The following is a 19481-nucleotide window of genomic DNA, read 5'->3' as shown; positions in this document are numbered from 1 at the left end:
TGTTATATATACGTGTATGTCATCAAAATAAAATTAAAAATAATTTAAAAAGTAACTCAGTGGGGTACCTGGGTGACTCAGTCGGTTAAGCGTCCGGCTTCAGCTCAGGTTATGATCTCATGGTTTGTGGGCTCAAGCCCTGCTTCGGGCTCTGTGCTGACAGCTCAGAGCCTGGAGCCTGCTTTGGTTGCTGGTTTCCCTCTCTCTCTGTCCTTCCCCATCTCACACTCTGTCTCTCTCTTTCAAAAATAAATAAACATTAAAAAAAATTTTTAAATGTAACTCAGTAGTTAATGAAACAGACAAGAAATTAGTAAGCATTTAGAAGATCTGAATAACTCAATGAACAAGTTTGTTGTAATAAACATAACATAGAACCTTGCACCCAAAAATATGAAATCACAATTTCAAGCACATGTGGAACATTTATAGAAACTGACCACATATAACACAAACAGTGTTTTAAATGATAAACGGTGAGCTAAATAAACCACGTCACATTTATGGATGGTAAAATTTAATACTGTAAAGTTAAAAGACTAACCTCAAATATATCTATGTATTTATTAAAATTCCAATCAGCATTGTTTTTGGGAATTTGATGACCTGAAGTTAAAACTTACAAGGGAGAGTAAAGGATCAAGACTAGCCAAGAAAATTCTGAAGAACAACAGGATAGGCAAATGTGATGCACTCGATACCAAGATTATGATAAAAGTAGTGACTTGGTAACACTTATATTTGTGCAGAAGCAGTAAAAGATCAACCAAGCAGAGAACCCAGAGAAAGACCCACATATGGAGTAAAACTTGACATGTGTCCCTGGTATCATTAATATCAATGGGAAGGAAGTCAACCAGAAGAGCTAACAAAGTAAAAAATACACCTGCTTAAAGGCCCAGAGAGCTGCAAAGTAGGGAAGAATTACCAGGGCAAGATCTGGGGAAGGAAAGGCCTAGAGAATTGAGCCCAGGAGTTGAGGCCTCTTTCCCCAGGGGCGGCTGCTGAATCTGGAGGTGGCGGCTGAGAGCCGGAGGGAAATGGGGCTGGAGGGGAGCCACCCCGCATTGCACCCGGAGGGAGGCTGTGCCCACGGAAGCCTGTGCATGCAGGGACTCGAGCCCAGCTCTTCAGCCACAAGGAGACTTAAAATGAAAGACACTGGCAAATAACAGAAGCTTCAGGCAGTGCTGATGGGAGTGGGAACTGATACGTTCACTTTGGAAAATACTTTTGCCGTATCTAACTGCCGTTGAAGATACGTATTCCCTATGTGCCTGCGATTCTACTGCTAGGTATGTAGCCAACAGAAGTGTGTGCCCATGTCCACCCAGAGAGAAGTATCTGAATATTCTCAGGAACATTATTTGTAATAACCCCATACCAGAAACACACAAAAAAGTCTATAAATAGTAGAATGGAGAAACGAATGGTGGTGTTTTCATGCAATAGAATATATGTGGTAATGAATGAGTTATAAATGAATAAATCATATAAAATGTGTACCCCTTACAAGCATAAACTTGAGCAAATGAAGCTGGGCACAAAAGTTTCTATAAAAGTTCAAAAACATACCATTTGATTCCCTTTGTAGAGAAGTTAAACACAAGGAAAAACAAAACTACAGGATTCAGGGGTACATGTTTAATATTAGAACTAAAGAGAATGCCAGGAAGCGGTTCTGGTCACCTGCTCGGGGAGGGGTGTCAGGAGAGCTTGTGTAGCCTCAGCAACATTCTATATCGGGATGAGGGTGCTGGACACACACACACTTTGTGGTAACTCTGTACTGTGCATTTTGAGTTTGTGGACTTTTCTTTATATGAATGTATCTCACAGGTAAGGGCGCCTGGGCAGCTCAGTCGGTTAAGCATCCGACTTCATCTGAGGTCATGATCCCACAGCTGGGCTGATAGCTCAGAGCCTGGAGCCTGCTTCGGATTCTGGGTCTCCCTCTTCCTCTGCCCCTCCCCTGCTCATGCCCTGTCTCTCTCTCTTTCAAAAATAAACATTAAAAAATTAAAAAGGTAAAATGGATGATGGATTTACTATTCAATAAATGACATGAGATCAACTGAACAGATATATAGTAAGAAAATATGAAATCCTTATCTCTGGTCATACTCAAAAATCAATTATAGGTATATAGAAAACCCATGAAAAAGCACAACCTTGTTAATTTTTAACAGGTAAGAAGGGATGTCTTCATACTCTAGAGTAAGACAAAGAATTCCAGAAGAAAATACAGTAAAACAGCCAATAAAGGAAATGAGTGAGCTGACTACATTAAGATGAAAACTTCCATAAGCAACAAACAAATAAAGACAACCCATGTACCGAGCAGTAATTTTTAACAGGCAAACAATAATAACCAGAATGAGTTTAAAAGGCATATCCATATATTAGGGCGCCTGGGTGACTGTGTCAGTTGGTCATCCGACTCTTGATTTTGGCTCAGGTCATGATCCCAGGATGGTGGGGTTGAGCCCCACGTCCTGCTCCAAGTTGAGCATGGAGCCTGCTTAAGATTCTGTCTTCGCTCCCCCCGTTCCCTTCTTGCACGTTCTCTCTTTCGCGCTCCAAAATAATTTTTAAAAACACAGGACAACACTAGGGATTGGAATGAGGGGGAGAACAGATAAAGGTGGGAAAAGGTAATTCCCACTGAAAGCCATCTGCGGGCTGAGAAGTGTGTGACACACAGTAGCGCCATATGCACACAGTGGAACTAGATGGTGGTCTAAACAGGTGAATTAAAGCCATGTGTAGCAACATAGAAAAAATAATAAATCTGAAGAACAATGCTGATGGAAGGAATAAAACTCACAGTGTAAAGTCATCTAATCATGCATATTAATCATGAATATCATGAATATTAAGCATCCAATATTACATATTGCTTATTGACATACACGTATGTAGGAAGGAAGTGAAAAAAGAAAATGCACAGAATGACAGATGCCAACGTGAGCCCAGTAACTTCTGGGGAGGGAGAGAAACGAATCCGAGAAGGTTATGCAAAGTCTTTAAATGCGTCCGCGTCATTTTATTTCTGTGAAGACAAAGATTTAAAGCACCTAAATTCTCTAGAATTTTAGGCTCTCCTGGATCACTAAAATCGTTTCTAAAAACAAACAAAATCCACTTCCTCAGCTCTTCTCACTTTTAGTCTTACAGTGAGCTGTGAGTCTAGACTGCATGGTATTGGCCCGTGACAAACTGTGATGTTATGTCACGACTTTACAGGGACAGAAGCTTAAGGGACAGCCCTATGAATGCCACTATTTCCATCCCGGAAGGATGTTATTGTGGATGTAACTTGCTCCCTCCCCCCAGCATCTCTTTGGGAAGGTGCACGAGAAGCTCCGTACCAGAAGCAGCCAACTCCAAAGATAAATGATTCTTCTAGCAGAAGCCACGATTACCTCCTTTTCTTGGTTGCTAAGCGATGCTAACTACATTCGTGAACTGCTGCTAACAGAGGCACCTGGTCTGCGATTTGTATTTCAATTCTTAACCTCACCCTCCAATCCTTCCTCCTTTCACCCAGACTTTTCAGGTGATTTGCCTTATCCTGTTGTGCGTGCATACTTGTAGACACGTGCATGCGAACTGACAGCCAGAAGGGGAAACTGCCATAAATTTTATTGTATTAGAATTTACGTCTTCATCAAAAGACACAATTAGGAGAATAGATGGCTGCAAGGCAGATGTTTGCAGTACGTATGACAAAGGGCTCACATCCACAGAACGTGAGGAACTCCTAAAAAGCAGTAGGAAAATGACAGATAATCCAAAATGAAAGATGGACAGAGATGTTCCAAATGGCAGAGCTAAAATTCCAATCTGATCTTATTTTATTTTAAAACAACTATTGCTTTGGTTATTATTTGTAACACTCTGCTGAGCAACAATGCCAATCACTGTTTATACCCTGGTCATGGTAGAAAATCTTCCAAATTCTTTTTTGAGGGAAGGGGTTAATAACCTTTTCTATAATAATTATATGGATATCATTCTAGAAATCGGTTTATGCTAAATATATCCTTCAGCAGTCTGCCTTTTACATACAATTCATCTCTCAAAAAACACAGCATGGATTATACTGGTATGGGTTCAATGCAGTATTTCAAAGATTTCCAATATACACACACGAGAAGGGTCCACATGCGCCTGGCTCTCCACACACTCACCAGCATCCAGTATGTGTCTCTGGTTCAAACGCATAAGTGGGACTGGAAAACTTCCTCCTCACTTCCTTCAAGTCACACGAGCAAAGAAGCTGACAAGTATAATAATATGGAAACAGAAAGTCTGAAGGATGAAAGGGGTGATGGAAGGGTTTAAGAAAGGGAAACATGGCTAAAAATGAACAAAGGAATGCGGAAAAGAGAAGAGGAGTTAAATATAAAAAAAAGTAGGACGTCTTTCAGGAAGAGCCTTGTTAATCGGGCCATGATTCTGAGCCAAGTATACCAAACGCGGAGGCGCAAGATCAAGTTTCTGATTTCATAATTTAAGATCAATACGGGATGTGAGAGCCCATGCAACTGAGAGTGGCTATCATAACTCAGCTCTGACTTTTAACTACTTCTAAGTTTCCAAAGGTCTTCCCTTTCAGTTGCAATTTCTTTTCTTTTCAAGTTTTTGTCCGTTTCCCCACCAATGCTGAATTTTACACGAAGAAAATTCCCAAAAGTCACTTGGAGGTCTTGGAACAGAACAAAGTCCAGGTTTCACACCGTTAAAGGAAATGTTCAGAGTGTGGGTTATAGATGAATGATTTCAAAGGGGTTTCATTTTAAAAACTAGCAGAGGAGAGATATTTCCGGTTTCAAGAATAAATGTTTACAGAAAGCAGTGTGGGGAATCTACCTTGGTTCAAAGAAGCGCTCGGGTGTGGGATCTACTTGATACTGAATCAAAACTAAAACCTAATGGGGTGTGACCATTTCAGAAGGATTAATTTCAGTTAGAATGGCACACTCAAAAAGAAAGTGGAAGAGAAAAACGTTGGAGATTCTGTGAACAGCATGGTCTACAAGACAGTCCCGAGTCAAAGTCTGAGAAATTATCGTTGTATTTGTGCTCAGATATTCATGTAACAGAAAACCAGAAAAATAAAAACTAAAAGAGAGACTGTGCGTACATGTTACTAAGCTTAAATGTGTTATGGGGGTGCTTCCTGTGGGCTGCGGGCTCTCATGGGTCCTTAAATAATGGAGACACCAAAGGATGAGAGGGGAGCAGTTGGCTCGTGCTGATGTGTCATCACAGGGAAAAGGAGACAACAAAGAGAATATGCAAATCTACACTGCTCTACAACCCTGCTCAATCTCACTCACTATTGGATGATGTGTGTCCCTCTCTGGAGGAAAAAAAAAATTAACTAATTCCCCAAGCTCTAAGAAGGCTAAGATTCTAGAAAGATGAAAGCACATCTACATAAAAACTTGATGATTAAAACAAAAGGCTTAGAAATATGAAAAGCAGCAGCAATAATCCAAAGTATTTTCAGCTGGTTTTGCCTATGGCCTACAGTGTCTTTTCCAGAGTTCTCCATGACCGGAGGGGAGGCTGTCCCTTTTAGGTGTTTCTCACACATATATACCAAGGCAAGTACCAGAAGGTCTGCTTTGGATTAAAGTTATGGACACCAGATTTCAAAACTCAGAACAAAATGTTTCAGGAGTTCATTTTGGTTTTGTCTCACAGAAACCAGAAAGTTTGGGGAAAGTAGAATACTATAGTTCTGAATTTCCTTAACCATTTAAGGAAGTGGAGAGGCAAAGGCATTTTCATATATTAGTCCAAGTGGGGGGAGGGGGGGGAATGATTGTGACTACATCCCAACATTAAAAACCACTTTTGACAGTGTTCCCTCATTATCAACAGTGATGGCTGTGGCTAACACGAAGGAATTAGTGAGCAGCATTGTTCTTATTATGCTTACGATCATCTGCAGTATTACCAACAGATTGACTTAAGGTCAGAGAAAAGAGCACCATAGAATGATTTTTTAAACTCAGAGAATTACAAGGTAGGATTCAAAAATATTCACAAGTAGGGTGCCTGGGTGGCTCACTGGGTTAAGCTTCTGATTCTGGCTCAGGTCATGATCTCATGGTTTGTGAGTTCAAGCCCTGCATCCAGCTCTGTGCTTACAGCTCAGAGCATGGAACCTTCTTTGAATTCAGTGTCTCTGTCTCTCTCTGCCCTTCCCCTGTTCATCCTCTCTCTCTTTCAAACATTAAAATATTTTTTTTAAATATTCACAAGTGGGTCGCCTGGGTGGCTCAGTGGGTTAAGTAGCCAACTTCGGGTCAGGTCATGATATTGCAGTTTGTGGGTTTGAGCTCCGTGTTGGGCTTTGTGCTGACAGCTCAGAGCCTGGAGCCTGTTTCAGATTCTGTGTCTCCCTCTCCCTCTGCCCCTCCCTTGCTCACACTGTCTCTGTCCTTCAAAAATAAACATTAAAAAATTAAAAAAATATATTCACAAGTGATCAAGGAGTCCTAATAAAAAAGTGATAGATTTATTATTTTAGTTTGTAGCATAATGCATCACCAAAGAATAAATGAAATCGGTGAAATATTTTTAGATGCACGTAATGCCTATACATTGAATGGCAAGTTACTGTGGAGACTTCAGTTATGCTATCTGCTCATCAAAACAATGTCATCTTATTCTAATTACAAAAAAATATAATATACTTTGACACAAACACCAGATATCCATGAGCAATGTCAGGTAAAAACTGGACTAAATAATCTGTAATGTCCAGATAATTAAAGAACTGGATTTATGTGGTAGATTTAGGTAATGATCTACCTAAGGAACTTTCTTTTCTATTCTGTATATTTTAAAGTGGAAAACTGATGAACATTAAAGTACAATATATACGTCTTTACAGATACAATGTGCTTGTCTTGTATAAAATGTGTATTGATAAAAAAATGTGTACTGATAAACATTTCCATTTCTCTAGCTAAAATGTAAACAGTGACATAAGAAATAAAACCATGTGTGCTTCTTACATCTTGTGTGTAGGTGATAAATGTCTTAAATGTCATTTTCCTGGACAGCAAACTAGAGGCATCATGTCCTACACAAAACTAAGGGCTTCCTCTCCCCCTACTCTCTACCCAACATAAGCATATCTCTTTTATGAGGTCCTTCTGGGCAAAGTTAATTTTATTTTTCATTTTTGTATCTCTTTAGATGCCTGGTACCTAGCACATAGTAGACAAGCCTTCGAAATATTTTCTATCTTGACTCAACATTCAAAGAAATCAGAAATGTTGTCTTATTGTGTTCCCAACTATGATATGCACTACATTCAAAATACTACATCTAAAGATTAAGGAACAACAATTGAACACAGATATAAAGACAAAAATGCATATAGAGAGATTACAGCTCAAATTCGGATAGTCATTGCTTATCTTAAATTTTGGAAACTGACTATCATGTATTTTAGCTTGCTTTTCAGGCACTTTTCAATGACAGCTACAGAGGGCAAATGGCTGATCAAACATTCTTAAAAAGTTATTTGCTTCAAAACCCATATACTTGTAACCCTGAAAAGACTCTGAAATGTGTGAATGGGTAACTCAGCTCTATATGGGATATTGGCTCCTGAACCTTCATTTAATTTTTTTTCTTTTTTGAGAGAGAGGGGGAGAGAGAGAGAGAGAAAAAAGAGAGCATGTGCAAGTGGGGGAAAGGGATTGGGGGGTAGAGAGAGAGAGAGAGAGAGAGAAAGCTTAAGCAGGCTCCAAACGCAGCACGGAGCCTGACACAGGGCTGGATCCCACAACCCTGGGATCATGACCTGAGAGGAAATCAAGAGTCGGACCCTCAACGACTGAGCCACCCAGGCGGCCCTCCCACACTCTTTATCATCCTACAACAAAAGAAATGCTATCAAAGACTGGATGTGTGTTTTGATAGAGATATTAATGCTTGTAGAAAAAGAAAATATTTGATAGGACCAGAAGCTAAAATTCTTCTATGCCAAAACATGTATAGTATGAAAAATGTATTTTAATAAGTCAGACTGTGTTTTAATCAGCTAGTGGAGACCTCTCACTTCCTTCTCTTTGTTTTCTATCCTATTAGAAGGACATTTAATATTTCCCATTGGCAGGTCAGTCTGCAATGTCTGCCTCTAACGGGATGCCAGGGATCTTTTCCGTTCCCCCAACACACATGCGCTGAATTCCAGCTCAGAGTGAATTTTCTATGTCCCCGTATTATCCTCCATAGTCAACTCTGACTCATCAAGACTTTATCATCCTCAAAATCCATATTTATACCTGTTAGGATTTCATGCAATGGGAAGAAGATTATAAATACTGAATCGGTTCTCTAGACAAGCGTATCAAGGGTATTTTTCCAAACACTCACTGCTTAGCAGAGACAAAATTATGCCACAGCCTATGGAATTCTGTAAGAACAGAAGGGCCACGTCACCGAGACACTTCTTGGCTCCACAATGAACTCATCCAGAGCCCAGCTGCAAAGTTACTCACATTTGCCAAGAGAGGTTTTGAGTACTCTTTGGGGCCCACCCAACACACAAACAATGATTTAAACCAAATGAAAACAAAACAAAACAGGCTGACTGACTCCAACACTCCCAGCTCCCTCCTGGAGGAAAAGGGCTACAATAAGACGTGAGGGGTAGCCCAGGGATTTCCATGATCTTTTCATTTTCAGAGTGTCTGTGCAGTGCTCAAACTATAAAACAAGGCCAAATTAGCCCTGAACACACAGGCCTGCTCATACATCTGACAAAGGAGTTTGCTGTTCTGATTATACCATGTGCTACCATAGGGTTATGTTTATTATTTAAAAGAATTCCCAACTCAGTAATCAAAATGCAGAATGAGTTTACCCCATGCTCCACACCCTACATCCTCTTATTTCATTGTATCAGACATTAAAATGATAATCCATTGCCTGTCCAAAGAGCACTCACCTCATTGTCCGACTCCACGAGAACTTGATCATATTCACTAAGCGCTACTAGAAACATGATAGAGGTGACATTTTCAAAGCAGTGTATCCATTTTCTTCTCTCTGACCTCTGGCCTCCTACATCGACCATTCTGTAAAGTTTACAATATTCATATTAATAGCATATAAAGAAAAAATTCAACATAAACATAGCATTGCTTATACTCTTAGGAAAAACACTCTCTAAAGAGAATGGTCGTCCAAGTCAATTCAATTAATACTTATCAAACATCTACTAATTTTCTGTTACCTAACAAAGTCAAGACATTCTGGGTAATAAGAAAGTTATCTGATGTGTATGAAAATGATAACTTTGTAAAAATCCTATACCGAAGTCCAGCAAAATGGTGTTTCACCTAATCGTGCACAGAAGAGTCAGAAACAAAATAGGATTTGTGGTAAGCTCTAATGCCATGTACTGACTTCAGCTTCTTTTTCTATAAAGTGAGAATGAAGATCCTTGTGTTTTTCTCAAGGACACTAGAAAGGACTGTAAATACATTTAAAAGACAGAAGATGCTATGTATTTCAATATGGGTGTGTGTGATGCTTCAACTAAATGCAAACAGGGCTGCATGGATACTTTATCCAAAGGGTATTTTGATTTGCTTTCTCCTTCCAATACTGGCAATCATTTGGGACAGGTCCAGTCATGTTGGGTAACATCATGCACCTGGCCTTATGCACAAACCAACTTGTTAACCTGCTACAAGTCAGGTGTATACACCATCAAGATATCATAAGAGGTCATCACTCGAGCTCTTTCAATGATTTCTTTTTTTTTTTTTTTAATAACAACTGTGTGCTGCGGTACTGGTTAGGAACCCCCAATGACGTCAATTAATTTGAATCTTAATGTTCATATGAAAATATCAAGCCATACTTGGTACTGAATCCAAGTTGCCTCAACATTTGTTGACAACTGCAATTATTGCAGGTTTTCTCTGCCTCCAAACGTTAAACGTAAAGTAAGAAATCGAGGATTGTCTAGTGACTGCTTCTTAAAGTTCTCTCAGGCACGGGAGAGAGATTTCAGGGGCAAAGCAATGGATTCAGGGAAACCTATAAACTATGGACATCAAAACTAGAATTCTCAAGTCTTTAGAAATATTACATGCCAAAGGAACAATTCACTACTCATTTACATGAAATCCTCATTCTATAAAACCCTGCCACACTGAGCCCTATAAGATGTTTTAGATGGTGGCAGGAAATTACTCTTCTTAGTCATTAGTTTTACAGTGGTGGCAAAAACTGTCCTTTACAGCTAGTGAACACCATGCAATAAAAATGAGATGCTTCAGAATTCACTAATAATTATAAAACAATGAGGAGATAAAAATCTCCATGAAATGCTCTGTTTTCTGAGAACATTCTGTAGTACAGGTATAAGAGGAAAGAAATTTGGTTATTCCAAATGAAAGATCTTTAAATGCCATGAACTCAAAGCTTAAGTGATCCAAAATGCTGGAGCTGTGAGGAACGCTGGTGATCTTCTAATGCAACCATTTTAGAGATGAAAACAAGGAAGCTCAGAAATATTTCCAAAAACATCACCCCCTTTGTGGCTATGTCTATGAGTGCCGCATTTGGTGGCCAGGCATGACTGCAGGGCAGAGACTGATTAGACTCAAATCCACTGTGCCCTGTCAGGGAATGATGGAGAGCCCGCTCATCTGAACTACTGCGGCGTCACTCAGTAAGAGTCACGTAACTCCCATGTCCCACCCCTGCAGTGAATGCCGTTGTCTTCAACGGGACAGGCTTCCCCAAAGAACTCAACTCTCTGTGCTCCAAGACATATTCACATAGCTTCATTTCTCAAAGCACAGTTTGGTTTGTATTCTAACTAAAAGTATGACTGAGTGATTAAATGAAAGCATATTAGTATTCTTCTCTTCCTAAAAAAATATTAGAACACTTCTACTGAAGTATTACCCACACAGAACAGGAACAGAAGTTTTCATTCTTTTTTTCCTACATCCATTTAGGTTGGGCAAACCAATCCATTTTCAAAATGACATATTTTGAATTTTTTCAAGCAAGTTATTTTAGCAATATGAAACACCCCATATTGTTATTGGGACTGAAGAATTTTGCATCAGTATCAGCATACTTGGGAAGTAGCACAAAAATTTCTGACAGCATATAGTTTCTTTTTTTTAAATTTTTTTTATGTCTTTTTTTTTTTTTGAGAAACAGAGACAGCGTGAGCAGGGGAGGGTCAGAGAGAGAGGGAGATACAGAATCCGAAGCAAGCTCCAGGCTCTGAGCCAGCTGCCAGCACAGAGCCTGACACGGGGCTCGAACCCACGAACTGTGAGATCATGACCTGAGCCGAAGCCGGCCGCTTAACCGACTGAGCCACCCAGGCGCCCCGGTAGTTTCCATTATTAGTAGGGTCATAGGATCACTCATGTCTTATACAAATCTAAAAATCTATCCTCACAGTTAAAATTATTCTCAAAGGGTAATAGGACCAATGTGTAGGTGACCGATTTTGTTCAGCTACCAACAAACTAAAATTTCTTGATTTCTTGGTGACTCAATTTGAAATGAAAAAACCTGCCCATACACCTTTCCCCTACTTCCTCTTTCTGGAACACATTCCTTCATTTGTGTGTCTAATAATAATAATTGGTACCAAGGTGATATTTTTTCAAAGTCTACACCAGATTTCAGTATTTGTAGAGTTCACTAAACGTACTCAAGGCATAGGAGCTGGGAGGCGGGTTTTATGGACTCAGTTACTACCTGAAAATGACACTTTGTAAGTCAAAGGGGTATTCGATGATCCCTGTGGTGGGGACTCGAACTCTAAGCACATCTTGTTGCGTAGGCAGGTAGGCGGGGTCGGCAACGCGGTCCAAGTCATTAAGATAGCTGGAGAAGGGAAGACACAAGAGAATGTTAGGACGCCATCAGGCCAAATCTGCCTATGGAAATGGAAAGGCAAAAATAAATCCTAACAGAGAGGTAGAGAAGAGAAAGCAAAATTTTGGCAAGTGACAGAGAATGGTAAAGTAACCTTCCATTAGTCATAGCAAAGTTACCCATCTGTGGATTACCTGGTCCGCAGGCTTTCTGATGCCTTCTCTCACTATCAGAACCCATACAAAAAATAGAGGGGGAGAAGAAAAGAAATTCAATGAGTCTTCTACCCTCTACTTGTTTAGCAAGGTCTGAGGAGTTTATAAAGCAAGAGGTTAAAGCAAATAGTTTTTGAATTACTTATAAAAAGTTTATTTGTATATTTGTATAAATGAATAGATAACAGTTACACATGAGGTCAGGATATATTTATACATAAGACTTGCTAAACCCTTTGGCCCTGGAGATGATGGGCACAGATATGGTTCTGTGTGTGTGTGTGTGTGTGTGTGTGTGTCTGTCTATATGTATATATGTACATATATATGTATATACACACACACACACATATATATATTTTTGCCTTTTTGCAGAACATCAGAGCCTTTTCCTGGAATATATCTCCTCATTCACCTAAGAGAGGACCGCAGCATACCATGTCCTAAATTCTGCCCAAAGCTGAAGTCATTTGTAATTAATGTGAAGCCACAAGAACTGAGCTTTCTGGTTACTGAGGTCACATTGTCTAAGGTCAGCTATTCCCAGTGTTTACAGTCACCACACCTAAGCTTTCAATTTATCTGCTCACAAGATACTTTTCCATTCCTTTAAAAAAAAAGCTTTTTATTTTGAAACAATTTTAGACTTATAAGAAGTCACAAATATCACAGAAAATTCCCCTCTAACCTTCACCCAGCCTTCCCCAATAATATCTTACAGAATGACAATATATTATCAAAACCAGAATACTGGCATTAATCTAATAGTATTAACTACAGACCTTATTTAGATTTCACCAATTCTTTCTTTTTTTTTTTTTAAGTAGTCTCCACACCCAGCATAGAGCCCAATGTGGGGCTTGAACTCATGACGCTGAGATCAAGAGTCAGACACTTAACTGAATGAACCATCCAAGTCCCCTAGATTTCACCAAGTCTTAAACACACACACAGTGGTTTTTGAGGGGGGGGGGTGTATGGTTCTATGACATTTGATCCCATGTGGAGATTTGTGCAATCCCTGCCACAATCAGGATACAGAATTGTTCTGTCAACCACAAAGAAAGGGTCCTGGGTACCACCTCTCCCAAGCCTGGCAACCACACATACGTTCTTCATCAGAATGATCTGGTCACTTGAAACATGTTACGTTCCATTTACTTTTCATCTTCTCAAGTTGCAAAAAACATTTTGCAACTTTTGAGAAGGACGCGATGTGACAGAATTCACGGCAAACAGGTGAAAAGGACTGGTCTGCACGGCACCCTAATGATTTCAAAGACTTGCTAGGCCCCTCAACCTGGAGAGGATGGGCACAGACACGGTTTCAAGCATCTACCTCCCGAAGTGTAGACACACAGTGGCTCACATGCAAATGAGATTTAAAGAACAGGTGGCCCCATTAACAGAATGAGAAGGGCTTATAATCCTAACACCCTTATGCCCACAAGCAAACAGTACGTTTTGATATACACAACAGGAGATGTCTGGTGCAGAGCGTGTTATAAGTGCACACTCAGTTATGTCCTACAAAGGGGAAGGATTTTGTCTCACACACTGCTATTCCTGCCTTAGAACCTAAAAGAGTGCCTGGCAGAGAGTATTTCATGAGTATCTGTGGGATGGGTAGATGGTTTTCTTCTGCTGGTATTTAGTTTTACTGTTATTTGAATATATCACTATTACCAGTGGTGTTTCCATATTTATTACATTACTGAATTTGAAACTGCTTGTTTTTTTTTTTTAATGTTTTATTTATTTTTGAGACAGAGAGAGAGACAGAGCATGAGCTGGGAGGGAGCAGAGAGAGAGGGAGACACAGAATCAGAAGCAGGCTCCAGGCTCTGAGCTGTCAGCACAGAGCCCAACACGGAGCTCAAAGCCCAACACAGAGCTCAAACCCACAAACGTGAGATCACGACCTGAGCTGAGGTCAGAGGCTCAACCGACTGAGCCACCCAGGCGCCCCTGAAACTGCTTGTTGACAAGAACGGTTGCATTAATTCTCCAAGATCCATGCATCATGAAAAATAGTAGAGCTAAGTGGCTTTTACAAGGAAATAAAATAATTGCTTTTTTGGAGGTATATCAATTCTTTGATACCAAAAAGGATCATCTCGGAAATTCCTAATGCAAAGCAATGAAGTAATTAGTATTCTAGTGGACTTATCCCAAGCACATCAATGATTCTCTAGCCGGCAATTAGCTCTGTAGTAACTGGTAGGAACCAGCCTGCTACCTTTAATTATTATAAAAATGGCCGGAGGATGAAGACAGGAAGGCTGAGACGATACTGGTGCGGGAAGAAAAATGGACTGGATCCAGAATTTTAGGCAGTCCCTTGGCATGGCTTTGGAGGTATCTGATGGGCTTAACAAGACCATGTTCTGGGAGTTGGTTTGTATTTCATTCTACAGATAAACCAGCTCATCACACTATAAATGCAAAATCAACTGGTGAGTCTGTAGAGACAGACTTTTCTGATTTATCAACCCCATGATTTGAAAACCTTGAATGTACATTCTGAAACCCATAAGACCACCGTTTAACTACTGTCTATAAAAATCAATTCAGAGCAATCAGAGAACTTCTAATTTACACTGGCAAGCTGGCTCAGAAAGATGCTACCCCATAAACTATTTCTACTCTCTTAAAACAATTCAGAGGTCAGTGGAGGGGGGCTAATTCTTGAACACAAGGCGCTAGCTAACATGTCCCCACAGAGAAGAGAAATCATAGCTTTCCAATTCTCAAAGAAGAACTAAACAGGCTGCTCATGGCCACTCCACTTTTAAACACGAATGAGTATTTGCAAAGGAGAATTTAAAGAATCAGCACATGAATTGGGAAATTATCTATCACACTGCATATGATGGGGTAATGACAGATCCTACAAACAAAAATGCACGTAAAATGACTTACTGACTGCTTTAAAAATACTGCCCACAGTAGCTCTCCGTGAACCAAGCGTACTACTGAAATATTAGCATTCATACTTGAAAGAGTAGTTTTCCTTCTTCATCTTTCTTTTGCTCCCCCCCCCCCTTTCTTTGGTAAAGGTTTATTTATTTTTGAGAAAGCATGAGCTGGGGAGAGGCGTAGAGAGAGGGGGACAGAGGATCTCAAGTGGGCTCTGAGCTGACAGCAGCAAGAGCCCAATGCAGGGCTTGAACTCATGAAACCCGAGATCATGACCTGAGCTGAAGTCAGACACTTAACTGACTGAGCCTCCAGACGCCCCTCTTTTGCTCCTTTTCAACGTCAGTATAGTTCACAGACAGTAACAACAACCTCATAGCAAACTTACGCCAAGTATTTACTTGCTGCTTCCCACACTTGGTTTTATCCATTCACTGCCCAGGTGACAACAGACTTCATAGCATGGAAATAACTACTGAAGGTGTTCATACATTTTTGATTAAATGAACTACAGTTCTCGCTTGACGTTCTTTTGGCTTTGCCTCAGCTGGGTGGTGGAGAGAAGGACTCACTTCAATTTGGAGTCCTAAAGTTGTATTAACCCAGCTTAACACAAGACAAGCGCTGAATGAACAGTATTGAGGTCTGTTGGTTGTACTGTACATCATCTAGAACCCAAACCAAGCCAAACCCCAAACACCTTCAAAAGGAGGCAAGAAAAAAACCCAAAAAACCACCACAACAAACCACCCAACTAAGCGAAAGACATACAAATGACTAAATCCCGGTGGAGGACCTGGGTGGCTCAGTAGCTACAGCCTCAGGATTGAAGACACGTTGTGGACCATTTGTGAAGCAGGCAAAATGTGTACGTAACCAAGACCTGCAGTTTTCTGGGCCCCTGGGTGGCTCAGTCAGTTAAGCGACCGAGCCTTGATTTCAGTTCTGGTCATGATCTCACGGTTCATGGGATCGAACTTTGCGTCGGGCTCTGCATATACAGCGTGGAGCCTGCTTGGGATTCTCTGTCTCCCTCTCTCTCTGCGCCTCCCTTGTTCTTTTTCTCTCTCAAAATAAATAAATAAACATAAAAAGAAAAAAAAAAAAAAGACCTGCAGGGGCCAGTGAGGAGAGCGTGCTCCTGTGTAAGCCCCGCCCATGTGCCCTGCCCCCTTTGCTCTGGGCTCACAACTCTTTCTGCATTTCACATTTGCTGTGGGGTGAAAGCCACTCTGTTCCTGGAGAAATGGGGTTACAGAGCAGGAGGGACCAGCACACCCTCATGTGTTGATTCTCGACAGATTCTGAGAAAAGGTAATAGAAGAGTCTCTGAACTGAACTGTGCTTTCAATCGAAGCATCTCATATTGTGAAGAAAAACTTGGGTGGAATATGCCAGGGGGAGGAGGGCGGGGGAGGAGGTTCATGGTGAATTATTCAATTCATTTAACCTTTTACAAAGAAACACCAGGGTCTGAACAAATTTATACTGCAGAGTAAATTCAGAAAGTTAATTATAGCTATAATTTGTTTTGTAGGAATGATTCGGAGTGGCTGCTGAGGTCATTCTCAGCGTGTTGCTATGGTGACAGGCACAAGGTACATTTCCAAGGCAATGTATGTGTAGCAAGTGGCTGGCAGGAGTCCTCTCCCAATGGCAGAGATCTCCCATGGTATACATGGGACTTATTTAACTGTCTGGGAGACAAGACGTGTGCAAGAGTGGGCTGGTAAATGGGAGGTTTAGTCGATGAAATCACCTTCCTCCAATCCATCCATGAGGACTGAACAACCTGCCATTGCTTTGAGACATGTCATAATTGATAACTTGCAAAGTGATTAAAAAGAGAGTCCTCACTATTTTCCTACACGTGTTTGTCCAGTCGGGGCTCTCATGCTCAGTGCGATCAGGGACCGTGACTACCTTTGTTCGTGTCTGGTCCCCGGCACTTATTTGAAGGCCTCAAACACAGCAGCAGGTGCCCAACATGTGACAAATGGAAACAATTTGGTGGAAAATGCTGTCGTGGTTAGAACTGCAAGTTATACCTTTTAGGCGAAAACACAGGATAAGGGGGGTGTTAGCTACCTGACCTTATTTAATTACCTCGCTGGGTTGTTACTCGCCTGCGTTATGTAAGAACTAAACTCTGAATTTAAATGTCTCTGACGAATGTAGGGACAAGACAGAAAGGAAAGGCATCATCTGTTTAATTTCATTTAGCAGATGTACTTCCTGCTCTTCTCTAGGTCCTGGCCACAGAATGATATAATTTGTAGATCTGTTTTTATGCTGGTCAATATCAAGGTCTTGGGCCTTGGAATTCCCCCAATGCTGGGCAAATGGGGGGCGTGGTGCTTTGCTGACAAACAACTCTGACACACTCTCCTTCGTGGAAGAAACAAGTCTCTGATGGTGTTTAGTGAGAAACAAGGCAATAGGAAAACTCATGCCGGCAGATTTCAATAGTTTCTTTCCTACCACGAGAAAAATGCAGGGTCATCTAGAAATCACTGATACATTTTGACCATGACATAGGTGCTAAGGCCAGGAGATTTCCAGGACACAGTCCCGGCCTGTAAGAAGTTTACCCACCTATGGCAGGGAAGGGTCATATGAAGAGGCAAAACGGTGACGTGTATTAGGGATAGAATGAACATTCACATATTTTGGACACAGTCATTTTCTGGGAACTTGTTTGAACTGTCTCTAATCCTTGGTGATGATCCACAAAACATCCTTCTGTCGTATGAGTGATTTGATTAAGGAAATCACGCCCCTTAGTTTATAATCACACCTTGTAACTGCTGAATTCTTTATATATTTAACTTCAGGGTCACCCCTGGCTATGGAAAAAAATAAGAAATTCAGAAATAAGATACAATTACCTTAAGTGATTAAAAATATAGGAGAAAAACTTAACTGTCCCTAAAATGAAAGCTCCAATCAATTTAATTAGGGCATTTTCTCTCTTGATTGTTTTTTAAGAACAATTCCAATCATTTCTCTTTTTGGACAATAGGCTGTCAATACAGTGTTGAGTTCACCTTCCCATTTAATTTATGCTCAATCTGACATGTAATGACAACTTGTTTTTGATAGAAACAGCTTTTTAAAATTAAAAAGAAAAAAACTCCCACCACCTATGACTGGAAGAGTAACTGAAAAGAAATTGGAAATTAAATGGCTTTCTTTTCTTAATGAAAGAACCATGAATAAAATTCAGAGATGACTCAACAAGTAAACTATATCGCATTACAGCTGTGGGTAAAAAAAAAAATGTAGTAAGTTACAGGCATACAACCCTCAGCAATTACACCAAAAGGGGGAAGTACCTGTGGGTGGTAAGTGAAAAAAGAAAGCTCTGACATTTGGTATAAATCCAACCAAACATAGTAAGATAAACGAACAGCTCCTTGGAGTAGTTAACGTAGCCTGCCATGGGCTGGTGTTGGGTGTATGTGCCTGCGTCTTTCAAGTCCCGCGGAAGGACCTGCTATCGACGGGCCGTATTTATGACAGATCTGCAGCTCAAGTCAGACATTAAAATGAAGTTCTGGCACAGAAAATGACTCTGGGTAGAATTTCACATTTTTAATTATTGAAAAGAAGGTTAGAAAAACTAGGTCGACTTCATCAAAAAACCTAAGACCTCATTGTAAGAGGAACAGTCTGGGGGGCGGGGTTCAAAGCTAGATCACGCGGGGAGATCTTCTTTGACACTGTCAAAAGCAACAGAAGCTAAGGAGAAAAGCAGAAACACGTGGTTCCCGTAGAGGTGCCATGTGGGACCACAGGGGTTTGAAGGCAAAAAATAAAAGAGATGGTCAAAGCGAGCATTCAAAGAAAAACATGGAGGGAAGCAATAGTTCTGAGAATCCGCCCATCTCTGGGGACAGTCCAGTACAGGGTTTGGTGCCAAAGCTCCTGTATCTGGCAGATCCTGTTGCTCTAAGGAACCTGCTTGGTAATCTGGTTAGGCTGGTTAGCTGCACGGGATTACTCACTACACAAACACTTCCATCCCATGAAGAGCTCGTTTGGTGGGGGGCACACCAACTTCCCTCTTCGTTTTTACCACCTGGCACACCATGAGCTGAGTTCAAGGAAGGGCAGTGTGTATTGTGGGGATGTGGTTCCTAAGAGGTTGTTTTCAATACAAAATTACCGAGTTAAAGACCACCCAGGGGTAGCAAGTAGGTGACACACGGTTTATGAAAACAACTCAAGGGAAAATATTCTGGGGGAGAAAGGAGAAGTCTAAGAAATCACGCATTTCAATTATCCTTTGCCAAAGAACTAAACCAACCCAGGAAAGCAGATTGGTAAAAGTAAATGTCGTGTCTCATCAAAAGACTCATCGCTGCAAATGTTAAATAGTTTCAGGCTCTTAGGAATCATATATATGGATAGTTGATATGAATGTTTCACATAAAGAGACCATCAATGTCA

General features: G+C 40.6%; 1 protein-coding gene across 1 annotated transcript in view; it reads right to left on the bottom strand.

Moving 5' to 3' along the window:
• The window catches only part of LOC115276327 (guanine nucleotide-binding protein G(q) subunit alpha), a 197121-nt gene that overhangs the window by 65342 nt on the left and 112298 nt on the right, over positions 1 to 19481 (bottom strand). The window contains exons 3-4 of the mRNA XM_029920327.1: positions 11776 to 11904; positions 8984 to 9113 (exon numbers count right to left, since the gene is read on the bottom strand). Coding sequence (XP_029776187.1) covers positions 8984 to 9113; positions 11776 to 11904 — 259 coding nt within the window. The remainder of the gene's footprint in view (positions 1 to 8983; positions 9114 to 11775; positions 11905 to 19481) is intronic.

This window comes from Suricata suricatta, chromosome 13 (genome assembly GCF_006229205.1).
Source record: "Suricata suricatta isolate VVHF042 chromosome 13, meerkat_22Aug2017_6uvM2_HiC, whole genome shotgun sequence".
Classification (NCBI taxonomy): Eukaryota; Metazoa; Chordata; class Mammalia; order Carnivora; family Herpestidae; genus Suricata; species Suricata suricatta.
The sequence above is the reverse complement of the archived record's forward strand: the minus strand, read 5'-3'. Positions and strand labels throughout refer to the sequence as shown.